This window comes from Aspergillus novofumigatus (assembly GCF_002847465.1).
Source record: "Aspergillus novofumigatus IBT 16806 chromosome Unknown P174scaffold_5, whole genome shotgun sequence".
Classification (NCBI taxonomy): domain Eukaryota; kingdom Fungi; phylum Ascomycota; class Eurotiomycetes; order Eurotiales; family Aspergillaceae; genus Aspergillus; species Aspergillus novofumigatus.
This window is the reverse complement of record NW_020194278.1, coordinates 770,152-788,769: the sequence shown is the minus strand read 5'-3', so window position 1 is coordinate 788,769 and position 18,618 is coordinate 770,152. Positions and strand designations below refer to the sequence as shown.

The 18,618-nt window shown below is 51.9% G+C and overlaps 8 protein-coding genes across 8 annotated transcripts; 4 read left to right on the top strand and 4 right to left on the bottom strand.

Moving 5' to 3' along the window:
* Window positions 1–2,400: 2,400 nt before the first annotated feature.
* On the bottom strand, window positions 2,401–4,435 carry P174DRAFT_203680 (bifunctional ATP-dependent DNA helicase/ssDNA endodeoxyribonuclease DNA2). The gene is made up of 2 exons (XM_024821326.1): window positions 2,463–4,435; window positions 2,401–2,408 (listed from the first exon to the last, which is right to left on the bottom strand). The coding sequence occupies exon 1, from the start codon at window positions 4,209–4,211 to the stop codon at window positions 2,601–2,603; it is 1,611 nt and encodes a 536-aa protein (XP_024681161.1). The 5' UTR covers window positions 4,212–4,435; the 3' UTR covers window positions 2,401–2,408; window positions 2,463–2,600.
* A 183-nt stretch (window positions 4,436–4,618) lies between these two features.
* On the top strand, window positions 4,619–5,678 carry P174DRAFT_442416 (uncharacterized protein). The gene is made up of 2 exons (XM_024827568.1): window positions 4,619–5,111; window positions 5,221–5,678. Exons 1-2 carry the CDS (start codon window positions 4,852–4,854, stop codon window positions 5,306–5,308), a joined length of 348 nt encoding a protein of 115 aa, XP_024681160.1. The 5' UTR covers window positions 4,619–4,851; the 3' UTR covers window positions 5,309–5,678.
* Window positions 5,650–6,846, bottom strand: P174DRAFT_513124 (carbon-nitrogen hydrolase family protein). Its single transcript, XM_024831952.1, has 5 exons — window positions 6,741–6,846; window positions 6,585–6,677; window positions 6,227–6,510; window positions 6,092–6,170; window positions 5,650–6,023 (listed from the first exon to the last, which is right to left on the bottom strand). The coding sequence occupies exons 1-5, from the start codon at window positions 6,750–6,752 to the stop codon at window positions 5,667–5,669; spliced, it is 825 nt and encodes a 274-aa protein (XP_024681159.1). The 5' UTR covers window positions 6,753–6,846; the 3' UTR covers window positions 5,650–5,666.
* Window positions 6,847–7,036: 190 nt separating this feature from the next.
* P174DRAFT_451874 (exosome catalytic subunit DIS3) lies at window positions 7,037–10,193 on the top strand (the record flags this gene model as incomplete). The annotated part of the gene is made up of 2 exons (XM_024829039.1): window positions 7,037–7,232; window positions 7,285–10,193. The coding sequence occupies 2 exons, from the start codon at window positions 7,037–7,039 to the stop codon at window positions 10,191–10,193; spliced, it is 3,105 nt and encodes a 1,034-aa protein (XP_024681158.1).
* A 60-nt stretch (window positions 10,194–10,253) lies between these two features.
* On the bottom strand, window positions 10,254–12,174 carry P174DRAFT_451873 (MCT family MFS transporter). Its single transcript, XM_024829038.1, has 2 exons — window positions 11,806–12,174; window positions 10,254–11,742 (listed from the first exon to the last, which is right to left on the bottom strand). The coding sequence occupies exons 1-2, from the start codon at window positions 12,031–12,033 to the stop codon at window positions 10,414–10,416; spliced, it is 1,557 nt and encodes a 518-aa protein (XP_024681157.1). The 5' UTR covers window positions 12,034–12,174; the 3' UTR covers window positions 10,254–10,413.
* Window positions 12,175–13,266: 1,092 nt separating this feature from the next.
* Window positions 13,267–15,867, top strand: P174DRAFT_461102 (LIM domain protein; the record flags this gene model as incomplete). The annotated part of the gene is made up of 6 exons (XM_024829969.1): window positions 13,267–13,323; window positions 13,362–13,365; window positions 13,492–14,810; window positions 14,861–15,490; window positions 15,545–15,807; window positions 15,840–15,867. The coding sequence occupies 6 exons, from the start codon at window positions 13,267–13,269 to the stop codon at window positions 15,865–15,867; spliced, it is 2,301 nt and encodes a 766-aa protein (XP_024681156.1).
* A 179-nt stretch (window positions 15,868–16,046) lies between these two features.
* Window positions 16,047–17,703, bottom strand: trm8 (tRNA (guanine46-N7)-methyltransferase; the record flags this gene model as incomplete). The annotated part of the gene is made up of 5 exons (XM_024829037.1): window positions 16,047–16,405; window positions 16,474–16,930; window positions 16,997–17,184; window positions 17,246–17,427; window positions 17,635–17,703. 5 exons carry the CDS (start codon window positions 17,701–17,703, stop codon window positions 16,222–16,224), a joined length of 1,080 nt encoding a protein of 359 aa, XP_024681155.1. The 3' UTR covers window positions 16,047–16,221.
* Window positions 17,704–17,832: 129 nt separating this feature from the next.
* P174DRAFT_421608 (ESCRT-II subunit protein VPS25) lies at window positions 17,833–18,583 on the top strand (the record flags this gene model as incomplete). Its single annotated transcript, XM_024824966.1, has 4 exons — window positions 17,833–18,224; window positions 18,253–18,289; window positions 18,345–18,420; window positions 18,471–18,583. The coding sequence occupies 4 exons, from the start codon at window positions 17,833–17,835 to the stop codon at window positions 18,581–18,583; spliced, it is 618 nt and encodes a 205-aa protein (XP_024681154.1).
* Window positions 18,584–18,618: the final 35 nt, after the last annotated feature.

Here is an 18,618-nt window from a genome sequence, read left to right as displayed (position 1 = left end):
ACTCAGGATGTGCGTCGGAAAGGAGCTTGAACAGACTGATATCGAGTCCTCCCTCTTGGGCTTCCTTGTTTTGCACCAAGGGTGGCAATTGGTAATGGTCCCCAACGAGAATGAATGTGCGCGCCATTCGGATCGGCCCTAAGCATACCGGAAGAGTGATTTGCGAAGCCTCGTCGACAATGCAATAGTCGAATATGCGTCTATTGAAGATATTGTGGTTGACCCCAAGACAAGTCGTCGCGACTACTTGTGACTCTTCATAGGATGTTTTCAGCTCTTCGACGGTGGATTTAGGGACTGCCGCAAGATCGACAAATTGCTGTACTTCAGGATGCACCTTTGCAGTAGCTCCTATCCGCAGAATGCGGAAATTGTCGTCTCGGATCTTTAGTAGGATATTATCGACAGCGGTGTGCGTGTACGAGGTCAGGAGAACACTCTTTCCTTGCGCCACCAATGCTCGAATGATGTGGGCAATGGTTGTCGTCTTTCCTGTGCCGGGCATACCAAGCACTAGCGCATAATCTCGCGCACTCATGACCTTGTCTATGGCTCTTTTCTGATCGACATTTAGGCTTGCTTTGGCGGAGTCAGACAACGGAAAAGCTGATGGTGACGGCTTGAAAATGGGTGTTTCTCCCTCAATGATGAGTTTTCTGAGCCGATTCGCTTGAAATAGGTCCTTTTCCATCATGGAAATGAGATTGTTTCGAACGATCGCCATCCCGTTGCTGAATTCGTCCTTATCCAGCCTGTAAAGAATCTCCTCCTCCGGTTCGTTAGAAGTAGTTGAAGGGAAGGAGCTATCTTCCAGCACTTCCATGATGCCGCGGAATGATTGATTCTTGTTAGCATCAAATCCCTTCATCTTTGTTCTTGCATTGTGCAATCTCCGATCGACTGCGACCATTATATGCTTTGGGCTGACTTGCACAACGTATCCGTTGGCGAGCGCAAAGTGACCTTTCTCATCGGATACAACGATCGGCTCTCCCACTGTCAGCTGCGATTCAGTGAAGGAGAACGAAGGCAAAGGATGCTTCTTGGCAAATGTATATCTGAAGCGATTAATCTTGGTGCTCTCTTTGTCCTCGTATGCGGACCCCGGTTGAATCACGACATTCCCGAAGCAACGCCCGAGAGCCTCTCGCTCACTGCTCAACAAGGTCCAGAGTTCGCGCTTGAATCGCACCATGCTCTGTTCCTCCTTCGTCAGCAAATCGTCCCATTTCTTAAAAAAGTGTCGATGCTGGGGCGTCAAATAGTCCATAGCCTTGACGAATTCATCGCCAAGTCCGCTAGTTTCGCCATCTCCGTCGTCCGCAAGCTTATGATAGATCAAGCAAGGCGTCTTTGAGTAACATCTGTTGCACATGCCCGGTTTCCTCACCATCGGTGGAAGTTGGTGTCTTTCACGGACAAAACCCGCCAGGCGGTTACGTTCCTGGATCATTTGCAAGAGCTCATGTCTGACACCACGGATGCGGAATATCTTCGATATCTCAAGATAGTAGAGCAGACCGAAGGTTACATCGACGTCTTGAAACGTAGAATCAGTGAGACAAGGTCCGGAGCATAATTGTGGTCCAAAAGCTTACCGTAGCGATCAGAAAGCAGCAAGGTATAAAGGGCAGTCTGAGCCCTGTGTGCCTGATTTGTATCTCTGTTGCCCGTCTTGAGCTCCAGAGGGACAACCAGATTTTTGTTGCCCTCGCCGTCATTGCATGCAACTTGGACTGTAGCGTCAATATTGCCCTTGAGCCCATACATCGGAGACCATATGTGCTCCTCCACCTCAAGCAGCTTATTGATGCTCAGATTGACCTTGGAACTATGCCGGTCTTCAACGACGGATTTAGCCTGGAAGCGCTATTAATCACCAAAGCATCCCAACTCCTGCAGGGTACGCTTACACTCGGAGTGGTCCGAAGAAAGACCTCTGCCCAGGCTTTCAGAGCTGGGACTCTGCTCATCATGTACTCGACGGCTTCCGGAATGCTCATTTGGATCAAGTATAAGTCTTCAACATGTCTGACAAGAATAGCTTCCACTAAAGCCCTCAAAGAGCTCAGATCCCATTTGTTGACTTTCATAGCTTCTTGAAAGAGCTCATGAAAGATATTTCCAAACACTTGAGGCTTGCTAATGTCGCTTGAATTCTTGATACGGTCCTGGAGAACTGCTCTTCGCTGGCAAGTGATCGAGTCTGCGACAACGGTCGCAGATATTAGGTGGTCTGGATGAAGTATAATCATGTTATGAGCATCATCGACAATACATTGCCCTGCTGCATCGAAATTGCCGGTCAGGTGAATATATGCGCCCTTACTGCATGGGCTGTCAAACCAAGACTCTCTCAAGATTACTGCCTTTTTGATTTTAGTTCTTTCATCCTGAACCAACAGCACCTGTCCGATTTGTTAGCCAGCAACGGCATATCTGATGAGTTTGGTACGACAAACCTGCTCTGGCTGAGTGCGACCATTTTTAGTGATATACGTATTCTCTGCAATATCAACAATCAAATATCGTTTGATAGCTTGCCGGTCTGTAGAGTTCTAGCTCTTATGTATTTAGCAAAATCCTATGGAAAGTACCAACTAAGAGCGACAAACGTTGACTGGTCCATTTCTACCTGGCTCCATAGACTGCTCGATAGCCTCCACGTCAAAGTCGTCATCATCAAACTCGTCAGCAGAGGATATTTCCAAACTCCTCGTGGAAGTGCCGTTAAATCCGTCTGTTTCAGATGGTCGTTTCGTATTCTGTTTTATGCAAGGTTGTTCGTTAGCCAACAGCTTCGCTGACGCTGTTGGTCCTGGAGGAGTCAAGCCTGCTGTTCCATCGCATTCGGCAAGAAGATCCTCTATATCGTCGAAGTCATCGTCGAATTCGTCACTGTTCACAGCTTTGTCGACACTGAGCTTCCTGTTGCCCGAACCAGGAGCTCCTGCATTATGGTCCGAGTCCCCCAAAGTACTAAGTTGACGTCGAGGCTGCTCCATAGTAGATTCGACAGGGGCTTCGGCGTTCATTGGATTCGTATAGTTGTTGGGCCGGGTTGGTTCAAGGAATGGGTCCTCAGACGTTTCGGCCAAGGTGAGAAAGTCCTCGTCCAAGTCATCATCACCGAAATCAGATGAAGAAGCTCCTACGCCTTCGGCTTCGTTTGGTTGTACAAGTGGGTGAGCAACCCCGTCGTCATACTCAATGCCTTGCTCTGAAATTTGCGCGGCGGCCTTTCTCTCGATAGGAGAATTCGATCGGCTCCATCGCACTTGCTTGCGCTTCGGCACGGGTGAAGAATCCGACATTTCTGCTGGAGCGACAGAGGGCTTCTGCAAGCTTCTCTCAATCTTCTCCAACAAGAAGTTGAGTCTGGAAGATTTCGTATTTGCGGACTCCAGTACATTACTCTTAGACCGAGAGAAAATGTTGCGCCCACTACCAAACTCTTGTCCATTCAATCTTCTCCGTTTTGCTTTAGATGTGGGCCATTCCGCATTGCAACTAACTGACCTCCTCAAACCAGAAGAATCCCTACTGGTGCCGGTCGTGGCAGGAGTTTGGGGTGAAGAGGAGAGAAGGTTAGCTAGGCGAGGAGGAGGGAAGCTGTCCTCTGGATTGATCGAAGCCTTGCCCAGGTAATTGTTCCACAGGTCTGTTGCGAGATCGTTCTGCGGTGTTTTGAGGAGCGCTTGGAAGGATTGCATATCAAAGGACCGTTTCCGTTCACCCTTCTTGCTTCCACCTAGTGGAGAGCTGGTCGGGGATGAGCTGTGACGCCGTTTCTTTCTCGTTGCGGAAGGTTGAGAGAGTGTGTCCGGGTTGGAGCTCGCAGGTACATGCTGCCAGATAACATGATCTTCCGGCGTGTATTCTTGTCCTGGTGCTCGGTTGAATGCATCTTCTGCATTGCTAATGAGGTCTGCCAGGGGTATCCTGTTCCCTGGCGTCTGAGGACACTCTTTGACTGGTTTCGGCTCGTTCGCTTCGCCAGAAGGCTCTTCTTTTCCTGGTTCTGATTGCAGTGGTTTGACCACTCCGTTCAACCATGAAGTTTGGTTTTCTTTGTCATCGTGACCTGCCTTTAATGGCGACTTCGCAGGCGACTTTCCTCCATTGTTCGTATGTTGATTGTTGAACCGGAAGGCATTCAACTTGGAACGTGAATTCGAGGATATCGGGTAGGACTCCGAGTTTCCAGCCATGGCTCAAGAATTGTTGGAGATTTCAGCCTTCTGTAGCACATCGGTTCATGTCTGCCTGGAAATTCAAGAACTATACAGATTGAAGCGAGCTGTAGCAACTGAGTAGAATGTGGTATCTACCATCGAGGTAGGACGTTGGAGAGAGGAGTGTTGTTTCCTGATCAAAGGAGAAGTCCAAGTATAATATCCATCCAGACCATGGCTGGTGATTGTCTCGATGTAGTACAATGATTGCCTTGAGGAATTAGGGTAATCGAGACGCGTCGCGCGTTGATGGCTCCTGCCTGAGGTGTATACTGGTGCCTGTAATGTCAGGCAGAAAGGCGGCGTCTAGATTGCCTCAATAGGGACTAGCGTGGTGACTCCAAGCTCCCGCCTCCATCGGCCTTTTGCGGCCTCACGAACATCAACCACTGGACACCAAGCGCCCCTCCACATACCGCAGCCTCATCAACAGCTGCGAATCGAGCTATCGTCCAATTGAACTCAGGGCGACTGCACCAGTCTACATCATTCTTTACAGAACCCCCGAAGTACCTCCTTACTATATTTGGCAGGGGCTCCTCTACCTAGCGTCGCCTTCCGACTATCAACCGGCTCTTCAAAGGAACATTGCCCAGATTCCTTCACAATAATCACAATGTCTGCTCGCCCTTTGTCGCAAGCCCTCCGTGCTCGCTGCCTTCTCCGCGGACCTCAGAACACTAGGGGCTTCTCGACCCGGAACACTCTCCGCGCCGCTGACCACGGTAATCACTATGACCCTCCCACCGGATGGCTCTTCGGCGTCAAGCCAGGTCAGAAATACGTGAAGGAAGGATGGGAGAACATTTGGTACTACGGATTTATTGGCAGTTTGCTCGCTGCTGGTGTTGCATACATTTTCAAGCCTGATACCTCGTACGTTTCATAACCACGTCCAGCCATTTATGGGAGGCCATTCCCTTATGAGCGGCTGTACCATATCGGCTTGTGCTATCTGGGAACATAGGTACTGATTGTCTTCTAGGATACAAACGTGGGCTTTGGAGGAGGCCCGACGAAGGCTGGAGGCCGAGGGCATCCTGGAGGACCCTGACAAGGTTCAGCAGAAGTGATCGCATTATTCCCCGATTTTCCTTGTACACTGTACATAGAGTGATCGGCTATGAAAGGCGCCTTACCACAAGCCTGGTCTGTGATACATACGGCGTATGAGCCCAACTTAGACGACTTGCTTTTTCAAAGTCTTTGTTCGTTCCTTCAATTCTCTTGTTCCACGCAGAGGGATTTATGTCGTCGTTGTATTTTTGAAAGTCTCAAATGAAGTCACTCAAGAAATCTTTCAAAAGGGGAAGACGTTGGGCCTGGTAGAGCAATGGTTGTCGATTGCCTTTAAAGACGACCTGAGACGAGCATTACGTAGCAAGATCTACGGGGCTTAGGTTGGATATGTCTTGGCAATTAAATCAGGTGCTATACCTCTGGGTATATGTCAGTTCTCCTTATTAAGGGCATCTCTCTCCTGACCTTCTCCAAGAGGTTGAGGTCAATCTCCGCGGTAGCGACTGCTGGTTCCCGATATTCGTCTTCGAGTTTCGCCACAATCTCTCCCCAAGGATTAACGATCATCGAATGGCCATAGCTTCTCCGCTTCTCATTGTGCGGACCAGCTTGAGCCGCAGCCACTACATACGCCTGTGTCTCGATAGCTCTTGCTCGGAGCAACGTTTCCCAATGCGCCTGTCCTGTTGGAACCGTAAAAGCCGACGGATACGTGACGATCTGCGCATTCTGACGCTTCAAGGCTAGACTGATTTCAGGGAAGCGCAGCTTAAAGTAGCATGTAAGATTAAGAGCTCTTCTCCATCAGAGGTTGGAATTTGGGCCACTAGACTCACATCAAAGCAAATCGATAGACCAACGCGTCCTAGAGGAGTGTCGAATGGCGGCAGAATTTCCATACCCTTTTCAACGCTCCTTGTTCCCGCAAAAGTGAGTCGTGTATGTATGCTTTCTACTTAGGATCTACTTACGCGCTCTCTTTGAGGACCGGACCGTCCTCGATTTCAACATCGAACAGATGAATCTTCTGGTAGCGTTGAGTAATCGTACCCTTATCATCAATCCAGATCAGAGTATTCTTGACTTTGCCGTTCGGCGCCAGTTCATGGATGCCAACGTTGATATGCAGGCTTGCCTGCCGGGCTTCACGCTGGAGTCCCTGCACAAACACGCTGTCCTGCACGGATCGCACAAGTGATATGCTCTCAGCTGGCGAAGAGGCAATGTAGTCTGATGCCTCTGGTAGGAATAATGCCTGTTCAGCATTAAGCAATCAAGGTCTCATGAGTACCTAAGCTCCTGTGGGAGAGGAGGTAAAGTGTACTGTACTTTAGCACCAGATGCCACAGCTTTGCGCACGAGAACCTGACACTGAGCCAGGTTCGAAGTCATACTCGCTGTCGAGCAGAGTTGCCCGACTGCCTGTTGTGGTCCTGATTAGTAAGATGGCTTTCAGCTGAAGCTGGGGAGTTATTCGGCTCTTACTGCAATAGCCATTGTTATATTACTGGCTGATCTATGATTCCTTTCAGATAAGGTAGAAAAATGTCTATGTAGGATTCAGGAACAACGAATAATGGGTTGTAGGATGGTGACTGCCAAGCTTGATACTGAGGACCGATAACGGTATGATAGCGATATGAGAGGGGCTTACCTAAAACCGCCAAGCTCCGCCGACTGAGATTCAACGACAAACGTCAATCACTGCACTGCGGCTCGGAAATACACAGTGTTTTGTGCAAAACCAGATCTGACGGGAATCAGATCACTTTTCACGAAATATGAAGAGCCTTCGGAGGGAGTTCTCCTCTGATCCGCAGGCCGCCAATGTCACCAGCAAAATCTTCGTCAGGTCCACGAAAAGTGGAAAGGTGCAGAAGATCGTACGTGAGCTTTACCTGAGGCAGGATATTCCTTGCTCGTCCAAGTTGTGTTCTCTATGTCCTACAATTGCACCAGCGGATGCGAATGGGAACAGTAAGTTGGAGTCCCAGGCGTATGCGTGAGGCTGATTGCTAATATGGGATAGTTGCGCCTTTCGTCCTCTCAGAGCAACCCGCTGGCACGAGCGCTTTCCCGCGCGGTCACTACCTCGTCCCTGATACAAACGCGTTGCTGAACGGTATGGATCTCTTCGAACATACGGGAGCTTTCTACGACGTTATCGTCCTTCAGACGGTCCTCGAGGAGCTCAAGAACCAGTCGCTGCCGCTCTACAACCGCTTGCTTTCTTTAATTAAGACGGACGAAAAACGGTTTTATCTGTTCTTCAATGAGTTCAGATTGGAAACGCACGTAAGAAGAGGTCAGAATGAGTCCATCAATGACAGAAATGATCGCGCAGTACGGGCAGTGGCAAAATGGTACTCTGAGCACCTTCGCAGCACGCTGAAGAAGGGCAAGAAGGAGAAGTCGGTACCGGCAATTGTCGTTATCACGGATGACAAGGAAAATCTGCGCAAGGCAAAGGACGAAGGTGTGACAGCGCTGTCGCTGTCCGACTACGTCTCTGGCCTGGAGGACGCCGACAGGCTACTTGATATGATCAGCGAGGCGAGGGAAGCAAGAGACGCAAAGGGGGCTCGTGGCGAGCTTTTTTATCCCGAATATTACTCGATGTCGAGAATTATGACCGGACTGAGAGCTGGCACACTGCATCAGGGCGTTTTCAATGTCTCCCCGTACAACTACTTGGAAGGGTCTGTGAATGTCGCAGCTTTCGATAAGCCACTCCTCATCCTGGGTCGTGATAATAGCAACCGTGCTATTGCAGGGGACGTTGTTGTTATTGAGGTCTTACCGAAGGATCAATGGAAGTCACCATCCACGAAGCTCGTCGACGAAGAAGCAGTCACGCGGAACGACAATCCTGAGGCGGAAGATAATGAAGAGGTAGTAACAGAAAAGGAGCGGAAGGCTCTGCAGGAAGAGGTCAAAAAGGCGCATGGCAAGAACTCCGAAGGAAGGCCGCAACCCACAGCGAAGGTTGTGGGTGTCATCAAGCGGAACTGGCGCCAGTACGTCGGACATGTTGATCAAGGTTCGACGGGGGCGTCAGCCAGCTCTGGACGGCGGCAACAGAACGTCTTTGTCTTACCCATGGATAAACGTATTCCAAAGATCCGGGTCCGCACTCGGCAGGCTAACGACCTGTTGGGCCAGCGGATTTTGGTCACGATTGACGCCTGGGATCGCGATTCTCGGTATCCTACTGGACATTTCATTCGTTCTCTAGGAGAATTAGAGACCAAAGGTGCAGAGACGGAAGCCCTACTTCTTGAGTATGACGTGCAGTACAAACCATTCCCCAAAGCAGTTCTGGATTGCCTTCCGGCAGAAGGACACGGCTGGAGAGTTCCTGCCAACAAGGAACATGTGGGTTGGAAAGGACGAAGAGATCTGAGGGATATTCTGGTCTGCAGTATTGATCCTCCTGGATGCCAAGATATTGATGACGCCCTCCACGCGCGGCCATTGCCTAACGGTAATTTTGAAGTTGGTGTTCATATTGCGGACGTCTCACATTTCGTCAAACCAAACAATGCCATGGATCTGGAGGCTAGCGTCCGTGGAACGACTGTCTACCTTGTCGACAAGCGTATTGACATGCTCCCGCATCTTCTCGGCACGGATCTCTGCTCCCTCAAGCCATACGTCGAGCGCTACGCCTTCTCCGTCCTCTGGGAGATGACTCCGAACGCTGAAGTAGTGTCTGCTGAATTCACCAAGTCTGTTATTCGCTCGCGAGAGGCTTTCAGCTACGAACAGGCACAAATGCGCATCGACGACCCGTCGCAAAATGATGAGCTGACTCAGAGCATGCGCACGCTACTCCATCTGTCGAAAATTCTCCGTCAGAAACGAATGGATGCAGGAGCGCTGAATCTTGCGTCACCGGAAGTTCGAATCGAAACAGACAGTGACGAAGTTGGCGACCCGCTCACGGACGTCAAGACGAAGGCCATGCTTGCAACCAACAGTCTTGTGGAAGAATTCATGCTTCACGCCAACATTACTGTCGCGGCCAAAATCTACGATAGCTTTTCCCAGACTGCTTTACTACGTCGGCACGCCACTCCTCCGCCACAGAACTTTGAGGAGCTCATCAACCAGCTCTCGAAGAAACGCAATCTGGAACTCGATGTGTCGAGCTCACGGGCCCTCGCTGACTCCCTTGACCGATGCGTCGATGCAGAGAACCCATTCTTTAACACTCTGGTCCGTATCCTTGCTACCAGGTGTATGACATCCGCCGAATACTTCTGTGCTGGTGCACATGCCGAGTCTGAATTCCGCCATTACGGTCTGGCATCTCCCATCTACACACATTTTACCTCTCCTATCAGACGATATGCGGATTTGCTCGTCCACCGACAGCTCGCAGCCGCGATTGGATACGAAGGCGAAGACGGCCGGGCGCAGGTTGAAGGTGTCATGACACGCAACAGGCTCGAGGACATCTGCCGCAATATCAACTACCGGCATCGGAATGCCCAGTTCGCCGGCCGTGCTAGCATCGAGTACTACGTTGGACAGGCGCTCAAGGCTCGTGGGGAGAAGATGGTCGCCGATGGCGTCGATGCGGGTATCGAGGAAGAAGGATACGTTATGCGTGTCTTTGAGAACGGCGTGGTTGTCTTCGTCCCCCGCTTTGGAATTGAGGGCGTTGTCCGCCTGGAAGATTTCGTACTTCCCGGCGAGTCGGCAGTCCGGTCCGTCGAGGAAAGACGGGAGTTGCTGGTGCGACGTGAAAGCGATTTCGACGGCGAGGAGTATACACTCCGTGTTTCCGAGAAGGGACATCCTGAGAAGGAACGTGGCGTTACCGTCGAGCTCTTCCAGCGAGTCAAGGTGAATGTCAGCTCGGTGAAGGAAGAAGGAGGCCGTGGAGCTGGAAAGAGGCGGGTGCGGATACTGATCCTGGGGGCCGGGAACTAAAAGTTTTGAAACTTACCATACTACGATATCGGATGTAAAGCATAGACATAGGGTTACTGGCGTTCAGCGGTACGAACATGCATTTGCGAGGATTGCTTGATCACTAAATCTATAATCTTCCAAGCTTAGAGTAATGTGATGCAATATGGACAAATTGTAGGGTATCATAATGTGGACTCAAACAAACCCCGGCAACAACAAGGATATTGCGCATCTCTTATCATACTTGCTTCAGAGCCACCATACCACGTAACAAGGTCGACGGCGTCCAGGGGTTCAAATTCGACGTCGTGCGCACGGAGAACGCAGGGTCAACCGTTTGACCATGTTCCTCAGGTTCAGCGTCCTTGGCTGGATCGGCAGAAGGCACATTCCCAGCCGCACTATCACCTGTATGTCGGGTGTCCACCGCAGCGACAGCTTCTGCCTTGGCGCGAGCCAAATCCCCTACTTTCCAACCCCGGACAAGCCAAAGACACAGCGCACTGCCGATATACATGAAGCCCGTGAAGATCTGCACCCTCAGATACTTCGAATCTGCGGATTTGCTGTCACGCAGCAATAGGGCGACCGCCTCCGAGACCGTCGTCGGCGGCACGAGTGTCAGCCAGGTAATGCTGAGGCCGCTGGGGAGGTCGCGGAGCCCAAGGATCTCGGCCGCGACCGGGGTAGAGGTAGCCCAGTAAGTGCCTGCGACGGTGCCGACGAGGACGGCGAAGAAGGAAACGAGACCCATGCTGCGGGCGAAGATCCAGATCACGAGGCAGAAGAGGCCGCAGAGGAAGGAGAGGAACGTGGCGATGTTGATGCGGCCGAACTTGTCGCTGAACATGCCTACGAAGGGGCGGCCGAGGCCTTGGCCGAGGTTGAGCAAGGCGCTGACGATGCTGCCCTGGTGCGGGGAGAGGCCGACGGAAAGGGCGAAGTTGGCGATACTGAAGAGAAGCGCGACGTAGCCGAGCATGGTTAGGATGCCCCAGCCGAGGAAGAGGAGGAACTCGGGCCGTTTCAGCAGAGGCAGGTGGAAGGCTTTGAAGCGGCTGCCGACGGCTTTGTTGCGGTCTCGGAGGAGATTGGCGCAGACCAGGTTGACCACGCAGGCGATGATGCCGAGGACCCGGAATGTCCAGCCTAGACCGAGACGGGGGATCATGGCACCTACCGCTAGAGACCAGATCAGACCTCCCAGTCCCGAACCGGCGGCGTTGATACCCATTGCAAGGCTTCTTCGCCGTTGGAACCACTGTGGAGTGATCCCCACGCTGCCAACGAACAGAAAACCCATTCCCCATCCGAAACAGACGCCCTGACTGAGGAAGATGTGCCACTTCTGCGTGGCAAAGGAGGATCCAATCAAGGATAGGGTTTCGAAGAAGACGCCTAGGTTGAGGACGAACCGCGTTCCGAAGAGGTGGATCAGATGTGTGGCCAGAGGGGCAACGAGGAGAGCGCAGGAGATACTCAGACCTCCAGTGAAGGCGTACGACAGCGCACTAGTGTTGGGAAAGACATCGTGTGAGAGATAATAAGAAAGGAAGACCCCGTAGCTCTACATAGAAACGATTAGTCCCCATTCCGTCTGGCAGAGATAGCAGCTAGACATCGTACTTACACTGTTGATGCCCCAAGTGTGCGCATTGATCCAGAATACACAAGCGACACAGACCCATCCATAACCGCCATCAGGTACATCTTGGGGCTTATTGTGGTCCGGTTCTGCTACTGATGTTGAATCATCCGAACCCTGCCCATGATTTCGTTGGTATAGAGGGCCCCCAGCCGCCGCATCTCGGTCATGATCTCTTGAACGAGTAATATCGATCGGTGGATTATCTGCCATTGCAACTTGGAGGTCGATTCTACGCAAAAGGCAGTACGACTTGAGTCATATGCTTGTCACCACGAGCTGATCGTACACATTAGGAGCACCGCAAGTAGAATCCGAACTTGGACCCCATGTGTAGTTCCAGGAAGAGAGAACCAGAGGTGATCTGGAACAGCATGACCGATTTTAGGGAGAGAGCCATAAGCAGAGACAATATATTTAGTCTAGTCTATCTCTTGCGGTGAGAAGGGGAAAAATAGGTGGTCTGTCATGGATGTGACGCTTTCTAAGGACGGCTCGGTTTCCTTGGCCATACGGTTTCGGCGATCTATCCGACTATCCAAGCGCAGTCATTGGAAGACGGCATCAAGGACCAACCAGCAGTTACCGTGCCGGTTAACCGGTGCGGAGACGTGGATTCTCTGGAGTCCCGTAGATACTTTGTGGATAGTCTTTTTCTTTCTGGAGATTGGAAGTTGAAGTTGGAGATTGAACCCGTGGAGACTGGAGTACCTTTCTAACTGGGGCGAGATTCTGGGGAAGATGGATCTGAATGCAAGGAAACCTGGTTTAAGCATGAGTTTCACGCGGACAACTGTACTCTATAGGCAAACATTTCCTTCACTGTCTGCCGTCGCCAGTCATAGCCATGTCCATTCCATACATCTTTCATCCTCGGGACTATTTATGCAGTGTACCCTGCTACGTAACAAAGTACTACATAGTGATCCCCGAGAAGGACAAATGTCCGAAACGCACTAGACCTGTTCAGGGTTAGAGGCCTGAGGTGTCAGCAGCTGACATAAGCACAACCCCGCGTTGCCTCGCGACGGGAAGTTTGACGTGTTTGCATCTTTGTTGTTGTGGTGGTCATAGCTTCTTCCATCGTCCAGGATGAGGGGAGGATATGATAAGGTAGCAAATAATAACAATAAGCCTAGAGTCGAGTATCACTGGATTCCCTGCATGAATTACACATACCTCTTAAATCTACTTGAACAGTCCAAATCTAAGCATATTCTAATCTAACTCTTCATAACTTTAGCCAACCTAAAAGATCTCTCTAGTTGATTCCATCCCTGTCATTCCAGCCACCGTCTGTGAGCCTATTGGCTCTGACGTGACTCCATAGGTACCTTATCTACTTAGCTCCGACCTGAGAGTACAACCCATCAGAGAGAGTCTCCATCTCCATTGAGTCCCTACTGTGATCTTAGACTTCTTCACATCCCAAGAAGCTAGCCCAAGATGACGCATATACCTCATCTTCCCGGCCATGCTAAGGCCAAGGATGGCCAGCGGAAGGTTACCCCCCGCGTCCGACTTATATGTCCAGCGATCAGTTCGGTGAGTTTGCATTGCTCGCTGACTCATGACATTCTTGGAAATTGTCGCGGTTTTTGACAGATTGACACCTTTGGAGTTGGCACCGTTAATCACCTTTTGGAGCTAATAATGTGACTTAATCTTCAGCCAACTATCTGAAAGACTTGCGAACGAATCGACCAGTCCGCCCGAGTGGATCTAGACCCATTCCATCAAGAGTAACCGGATCAGGTTCAACCCCTCGAGAGACCCTCCCTCCTCGAGCGTCGTCGTCAATGTCAATGTATGGACACCCCAGCGCCCAGCCTACTTCGCCCGAGAGAGAGCGACCTCGAGCCAGCAGCTCTCTGTCTACCCATCGCCCATTCGAACCCCACGTCTCCTTGGGGAGCTCAGCTGGGCGCCCATTAGTACAGGAACCAAGAATGGTGCCGATACGCAAGAATGTTTCACCGTCGCATGTTTTCTCGCGCCCCTCGCCTCCATCTCCCAGTGCTGTTTATCGTGAAAGTGGTCAGCGGCGGGTAGAGAAGGAAGAAGCACGCTCCTTGCGGGATGCGTTGCAGGAATTGGACTTGCACGATGAGATCCGCCTCCATCAGGCTGCACAAGACGAAGCCACGGAGCTAGTCTGGATGCATCAAAACCCCGGTGTGCCCTACAAAAACCCATATGCGCCGTACCATAACCCGGACCTGGACAGATCATCCGAGACGCCAAAGAACGCCGGCCGCTCTCACAGCCAAATTGATACAATTGGCGGGCCCATGAATAATCATCGATCGACCTCAGAAAGCTCTTCTGACAGCCATTGTGCTGATGCTGGGGGGACAGGTTTAGGTCTAAAGTATGACAGACAACGCCAGCATGTGGTGGAGGACTCGGCAAGCAGCCCTACAAAGTCCTCGTCGCCGCGGAAGCATGTCAGAGTCGATTTTGCGTTGCCCGCCGAGGAATCGCCCTCGAAATCTAGACGTGGCGGGAACTCTTGTCTCTCGAGATTCGGTAGCGAGTCATCGAGAGGGATTTTTCGAAATCCTCGAGACTCGATCTATGAGGAACCCAAAGACACTCGTGGCCCCGAGGAGGATGAGCGACCGGAATTTTCCAGATCCGACTCATCAGCTCTCAGATCAAAGCCGCGCAATGCCCTACCGCGAGGCTCTCGACCCCTTCCGGGGAGACTAAGCAGTCTTCCGTTCGTTGACAAGTTGGCGCGGTTCGAGCTACATAAGCAACATTCAACGCAATCGAGAAATCCGGACTATACGACGAACGACCCGCTCCCGCAAACAGCCCCGGATGAGGATGCCGACAAAGAGCAGGCTGTCCAGGCCGTTCCCACGAAGAATGGCCTTGAGATTCGCAGCGAAGAAATCAGGGCGGCTACAAGTAAGAAGCTCAAAGATCGAAGCACAAAGCTGCCTATGCCCACAGCCGTAAGTAATCGCGTTGGCCGGCCGATCGTGAGCTTCGACCCGACTTGGAAGCCCACTGAGGCCCGTCACCGCAAAAGCGTGACAGCCTGAGGCAGGATTCGGCCTCCCCAACACTACCACCGCAGTCTGCTGCCCCTACTATTGAAGTGTCCGAGCCGCCGGCGATACCGGTTATCAATGTTCCGGACGAGAAGGAGCCCGCCATTTCGGAGATGGCAGCAGCATCATCCCAGAAGGAAAGAGGAAGTACTAGGCCTCTGCCAGATCCAGTGAGCACAAAGCACCGCCCGCAATCATCTCCTCAGAAATCTGCGCAGTTTTCACAAAAGCCCTGGTTATCAACGTATACGCGTTCGGGAGTACCAACAGCGAAATGTGAGTCCTGCTCGCTTCCCATTGCAGGGAAGATCGTCACAGCGGCGGGGGCTCGCTTTCACCCAGAGTGCTTCGTGTGCCATCATTGCCATACTCCCTTAGAATGTGTGGCCTTTTATCAGGAGCCCGAGGCCAAGCGCAATGAGCGATTGGCGGGGGCGCCAAGTGACGACGAGGAGGCACGTATGTTGCGCTTCTACTGCCATCTGGATTTCCATGAGAAGTTCAGCCCCAGGTGCAAGAGCTGCAAGACCCCGATTGAAGGCGAGATTGTGGTGGCATGCGGGGCTGAGTGGCATGTTGGTCATTTTTTCTGTGCCGAATGTGGTGATGTACGTTCTGACCTTGTCCAACACTGTAAGCAAACCCCACTAATATTGTTATAGCCCTTCGACTCGAACACTCCTTTTGTGGAAAAGGACGGGTTCGCGTGGTGCCTTCAATGCCATTCTCGGCGCACCGCTCCTCGATGCCTGGGCTGCAAGAAGCCTGTCCTGGAGGATGTTGTGGTCAGCGCCGTCGGGGGCCAATGGCACAGTGAATGCTTCGTCTGTCACGAGTGCGGCGACGGTTTCGGTCCCGATGGCCGGTATTTCGTGCGAGAGGGCGAGCCCAAGCGAACATCTAAAGGCCGGATCATTGGGGTCCGGTCCAGTTGGCTGTATGTGAGCGATGCGAGAGCATCCGACTGAAGGCATCACCCAAGTGATGATACTCAACCTAGGCTGCGCACCACAAGCCTCGCTTCTTCCATCCGCAGTGTCAGCAAGTGAAATGTTGTCGCGCTGCCATGCAAGATTACGATCTAGGACTCTGCATTTTTGTTTGATCTTCTCAGATTTTGCCGACTGTTTTCGAAATGACTGCATATGCAAGCAAGCGGGATTTACGGCGATATGGTATGATTATGCATGCAGCGGGTGCTGTAAGACTGTTTTCTTTTTTTTGGTTTGAATCATACTATGGAGTTCGACAGGCAGCATCCTTTACAGAATAGCATTTTTCAATCCATCACTCATTCTGCATTCCACGGTCGCTTGGTTTATGCTCAATAACAAATGAGTCATGCAGGCCATTCAGGATCCGCCTTACGCCGAAAGACAGCCACGTATTTATTCCCCTTATTCCGAGCCACCTTCTTCCCTTCCTCGGTGGCCTCCTTCATAACCCGCACACACTCGTCCTTCTCCAGCTCCTCCTCCGAAACCCGCTCAAAGAGTTCCCTCACCCCAACATTCGCACCCCCGCTGTTCTCCCCGTCCCCTCCTCATCACCAGCTTCCACCCCAAAATGCCTCAGAATCCAATGATGATACTCCTCCACATCGGTGATCGTGTACAAAAACCCACCCGGCCGCAAAGCGTAGGCATACTCGGCATTCAGCGTCTCGGAGATAATCCGGGCCTTGTGCTTGCGGGCCTTAAAGTGCGGGTCCGGAAAGCAAATGAAGATCTTGGAAAGCTGATGGCGGGCGAAGAAATTAGGGAAGAATTTCATGGTGTTGCTGCGGATTGCGGAGATGTTTTCGTAGGAGCCCGGGACGAGAGTGGTAGGGGCGTGCTCGGTGTCGGTGGAGGGGGAGGGCGACGCTGCCTCCGCCGCTGCGTTTGCGTTTGCTTGTTTCCCATCTATCTGAACTTGCTGCTGAGACGGAGTTTCCGACGCTGCTCCTGTGGCAGTTGCAGTTGCAGCCCTGAGCTTATGCTGCTGGGCCCGGAGGGCTTGGATGCGCGTCGTCACGTATTCAAGGACCGAGACGCGGATCTCCATGCCTGATTTCCATGCTCTGTTAGCACTGCTCTTTCAACGCATATGTATGTCTATGTCTCGTATCCTACCAACTATCAACGACTCCGGCAGCAGAGGCGCAAGCCCAATGAGCAACCCGCCAAAACCACACCCGATATCCACAACCTCCACATCCTTCAGGAGCTTCCGGGCCCCGGCGAGATTGGTATGCGACGGGTCCGGATCCACAAAGGCAGGGTAATGCGATGACCAGTCCATATGCGCCGGGCTGAGGGGGCTGTAATCACACATTAGCGACGAAGAATAGTGTTTGTGTGGATATGTGCGTGGGGACGTACTATTTCAGATGGTGGTCCGAGAAGGGATTTGCGTGCGCCCGCTGACGATAGTACTTTTTCTTGGGCAGCTTGATCTCTGCGGCGTCGCTGGGGCCGGGTTGTGAGGCGGCCTCTGCTGTAGCTTTGCGGTATTCATCGCGCTTTTGGCGTTTGGGCGGGGTGGTGTCATGGTTGGATTCTGTCTGGGATTGATTTATGAATTCGAGTGAAGAATGTCCTTTACAAAAGGGGGTTTAGAAGTGCGATGGGCAATTGCAATCCCTGATAGAGAAATATTCGTGCAATGGCCAGAGGCGTGCTGGCGGAGGTTTGGACTTTTTTTTCCTCAGCGGAAGCGTGACGTCCGTTCAGGATGTCGGAGGTGAAGCTTGGCGGAGTAAGACCTACACCTCCGAATAGCAACCCCACAGCTCAATCGCTCTCTTCGTTTTGTCAAATATCTCCTTTTGCGAAATCATACTGTCCTCTTGACTTCCTGCAAATGCACAGTCCATCGATAGAATAATCTCGCCATCCATCCCAGCAGCAATCCTCCATACCGTACCGCAACCAACCCCACACCCGCAGTATCCATATCGGCCTCCAGTATGTCAACAGCCTCCTACAACCACAACCACAACCACAACCATACTAACCATATCTCCAGTTCCCGGTCGGAAACAAAAAGATGTCTCAGTCTCAGCCAACAACAACCTTCGAATTCCCACCAACCTACTCCTTCCCCCGTTCTTCACCCCCAACCCAACAGTACAACCCGCCTCTCCCAGCTCCAGAAATGGTCCTCGCTCATCCAATCCTGGTGCCGCCATCATCGCATCTACCGCCTCTCCCTAATTGAAGCAATTGAGAGCCCGCTCTTCCACAACGCTGCGCTGCGGAAACGGTTGAGTCTGAGTGAGGCAAGGGCCGTGCTGGACTGGATGGCTAAGCCTGAAGAGGAAGGGGTGGTGGACGGCGGGCGGAATGGATCGATGGGGGAGTAAGTCGGTGGCCTGGATTTGGTGGAGGAGACCTGAGGAGTGGGCGGGGATTGTGGCCGATTGGGTGAGTACTTCCTTTCCCTCTGCTTGTTGGCTAGCTTGCTGATGGTCGGTTCTAGGTGGAAGCGACAGGGCAGAAGAATGTTGTCTTGACGGTGTACGAGCTGCTGGAGGGAGAGGCTACGATGTCGCAAGGTATGGTTATGGCTTCTGTCTTCTCGGAAGTCGTCGCTGACATCTTCTAGAATGGCATGGGATGGATGCAGACGTGATGCTTAAGTCTCTGAACGTTCTTGTAAAACGCGGCAAGGCCCAGGTGTTCGGCAGCGAAGGCCAGGAAGGTGTCAAGTTTTTCTGAACCGACCTCGTCTTGAAACGCTAAAGTCAAATTCT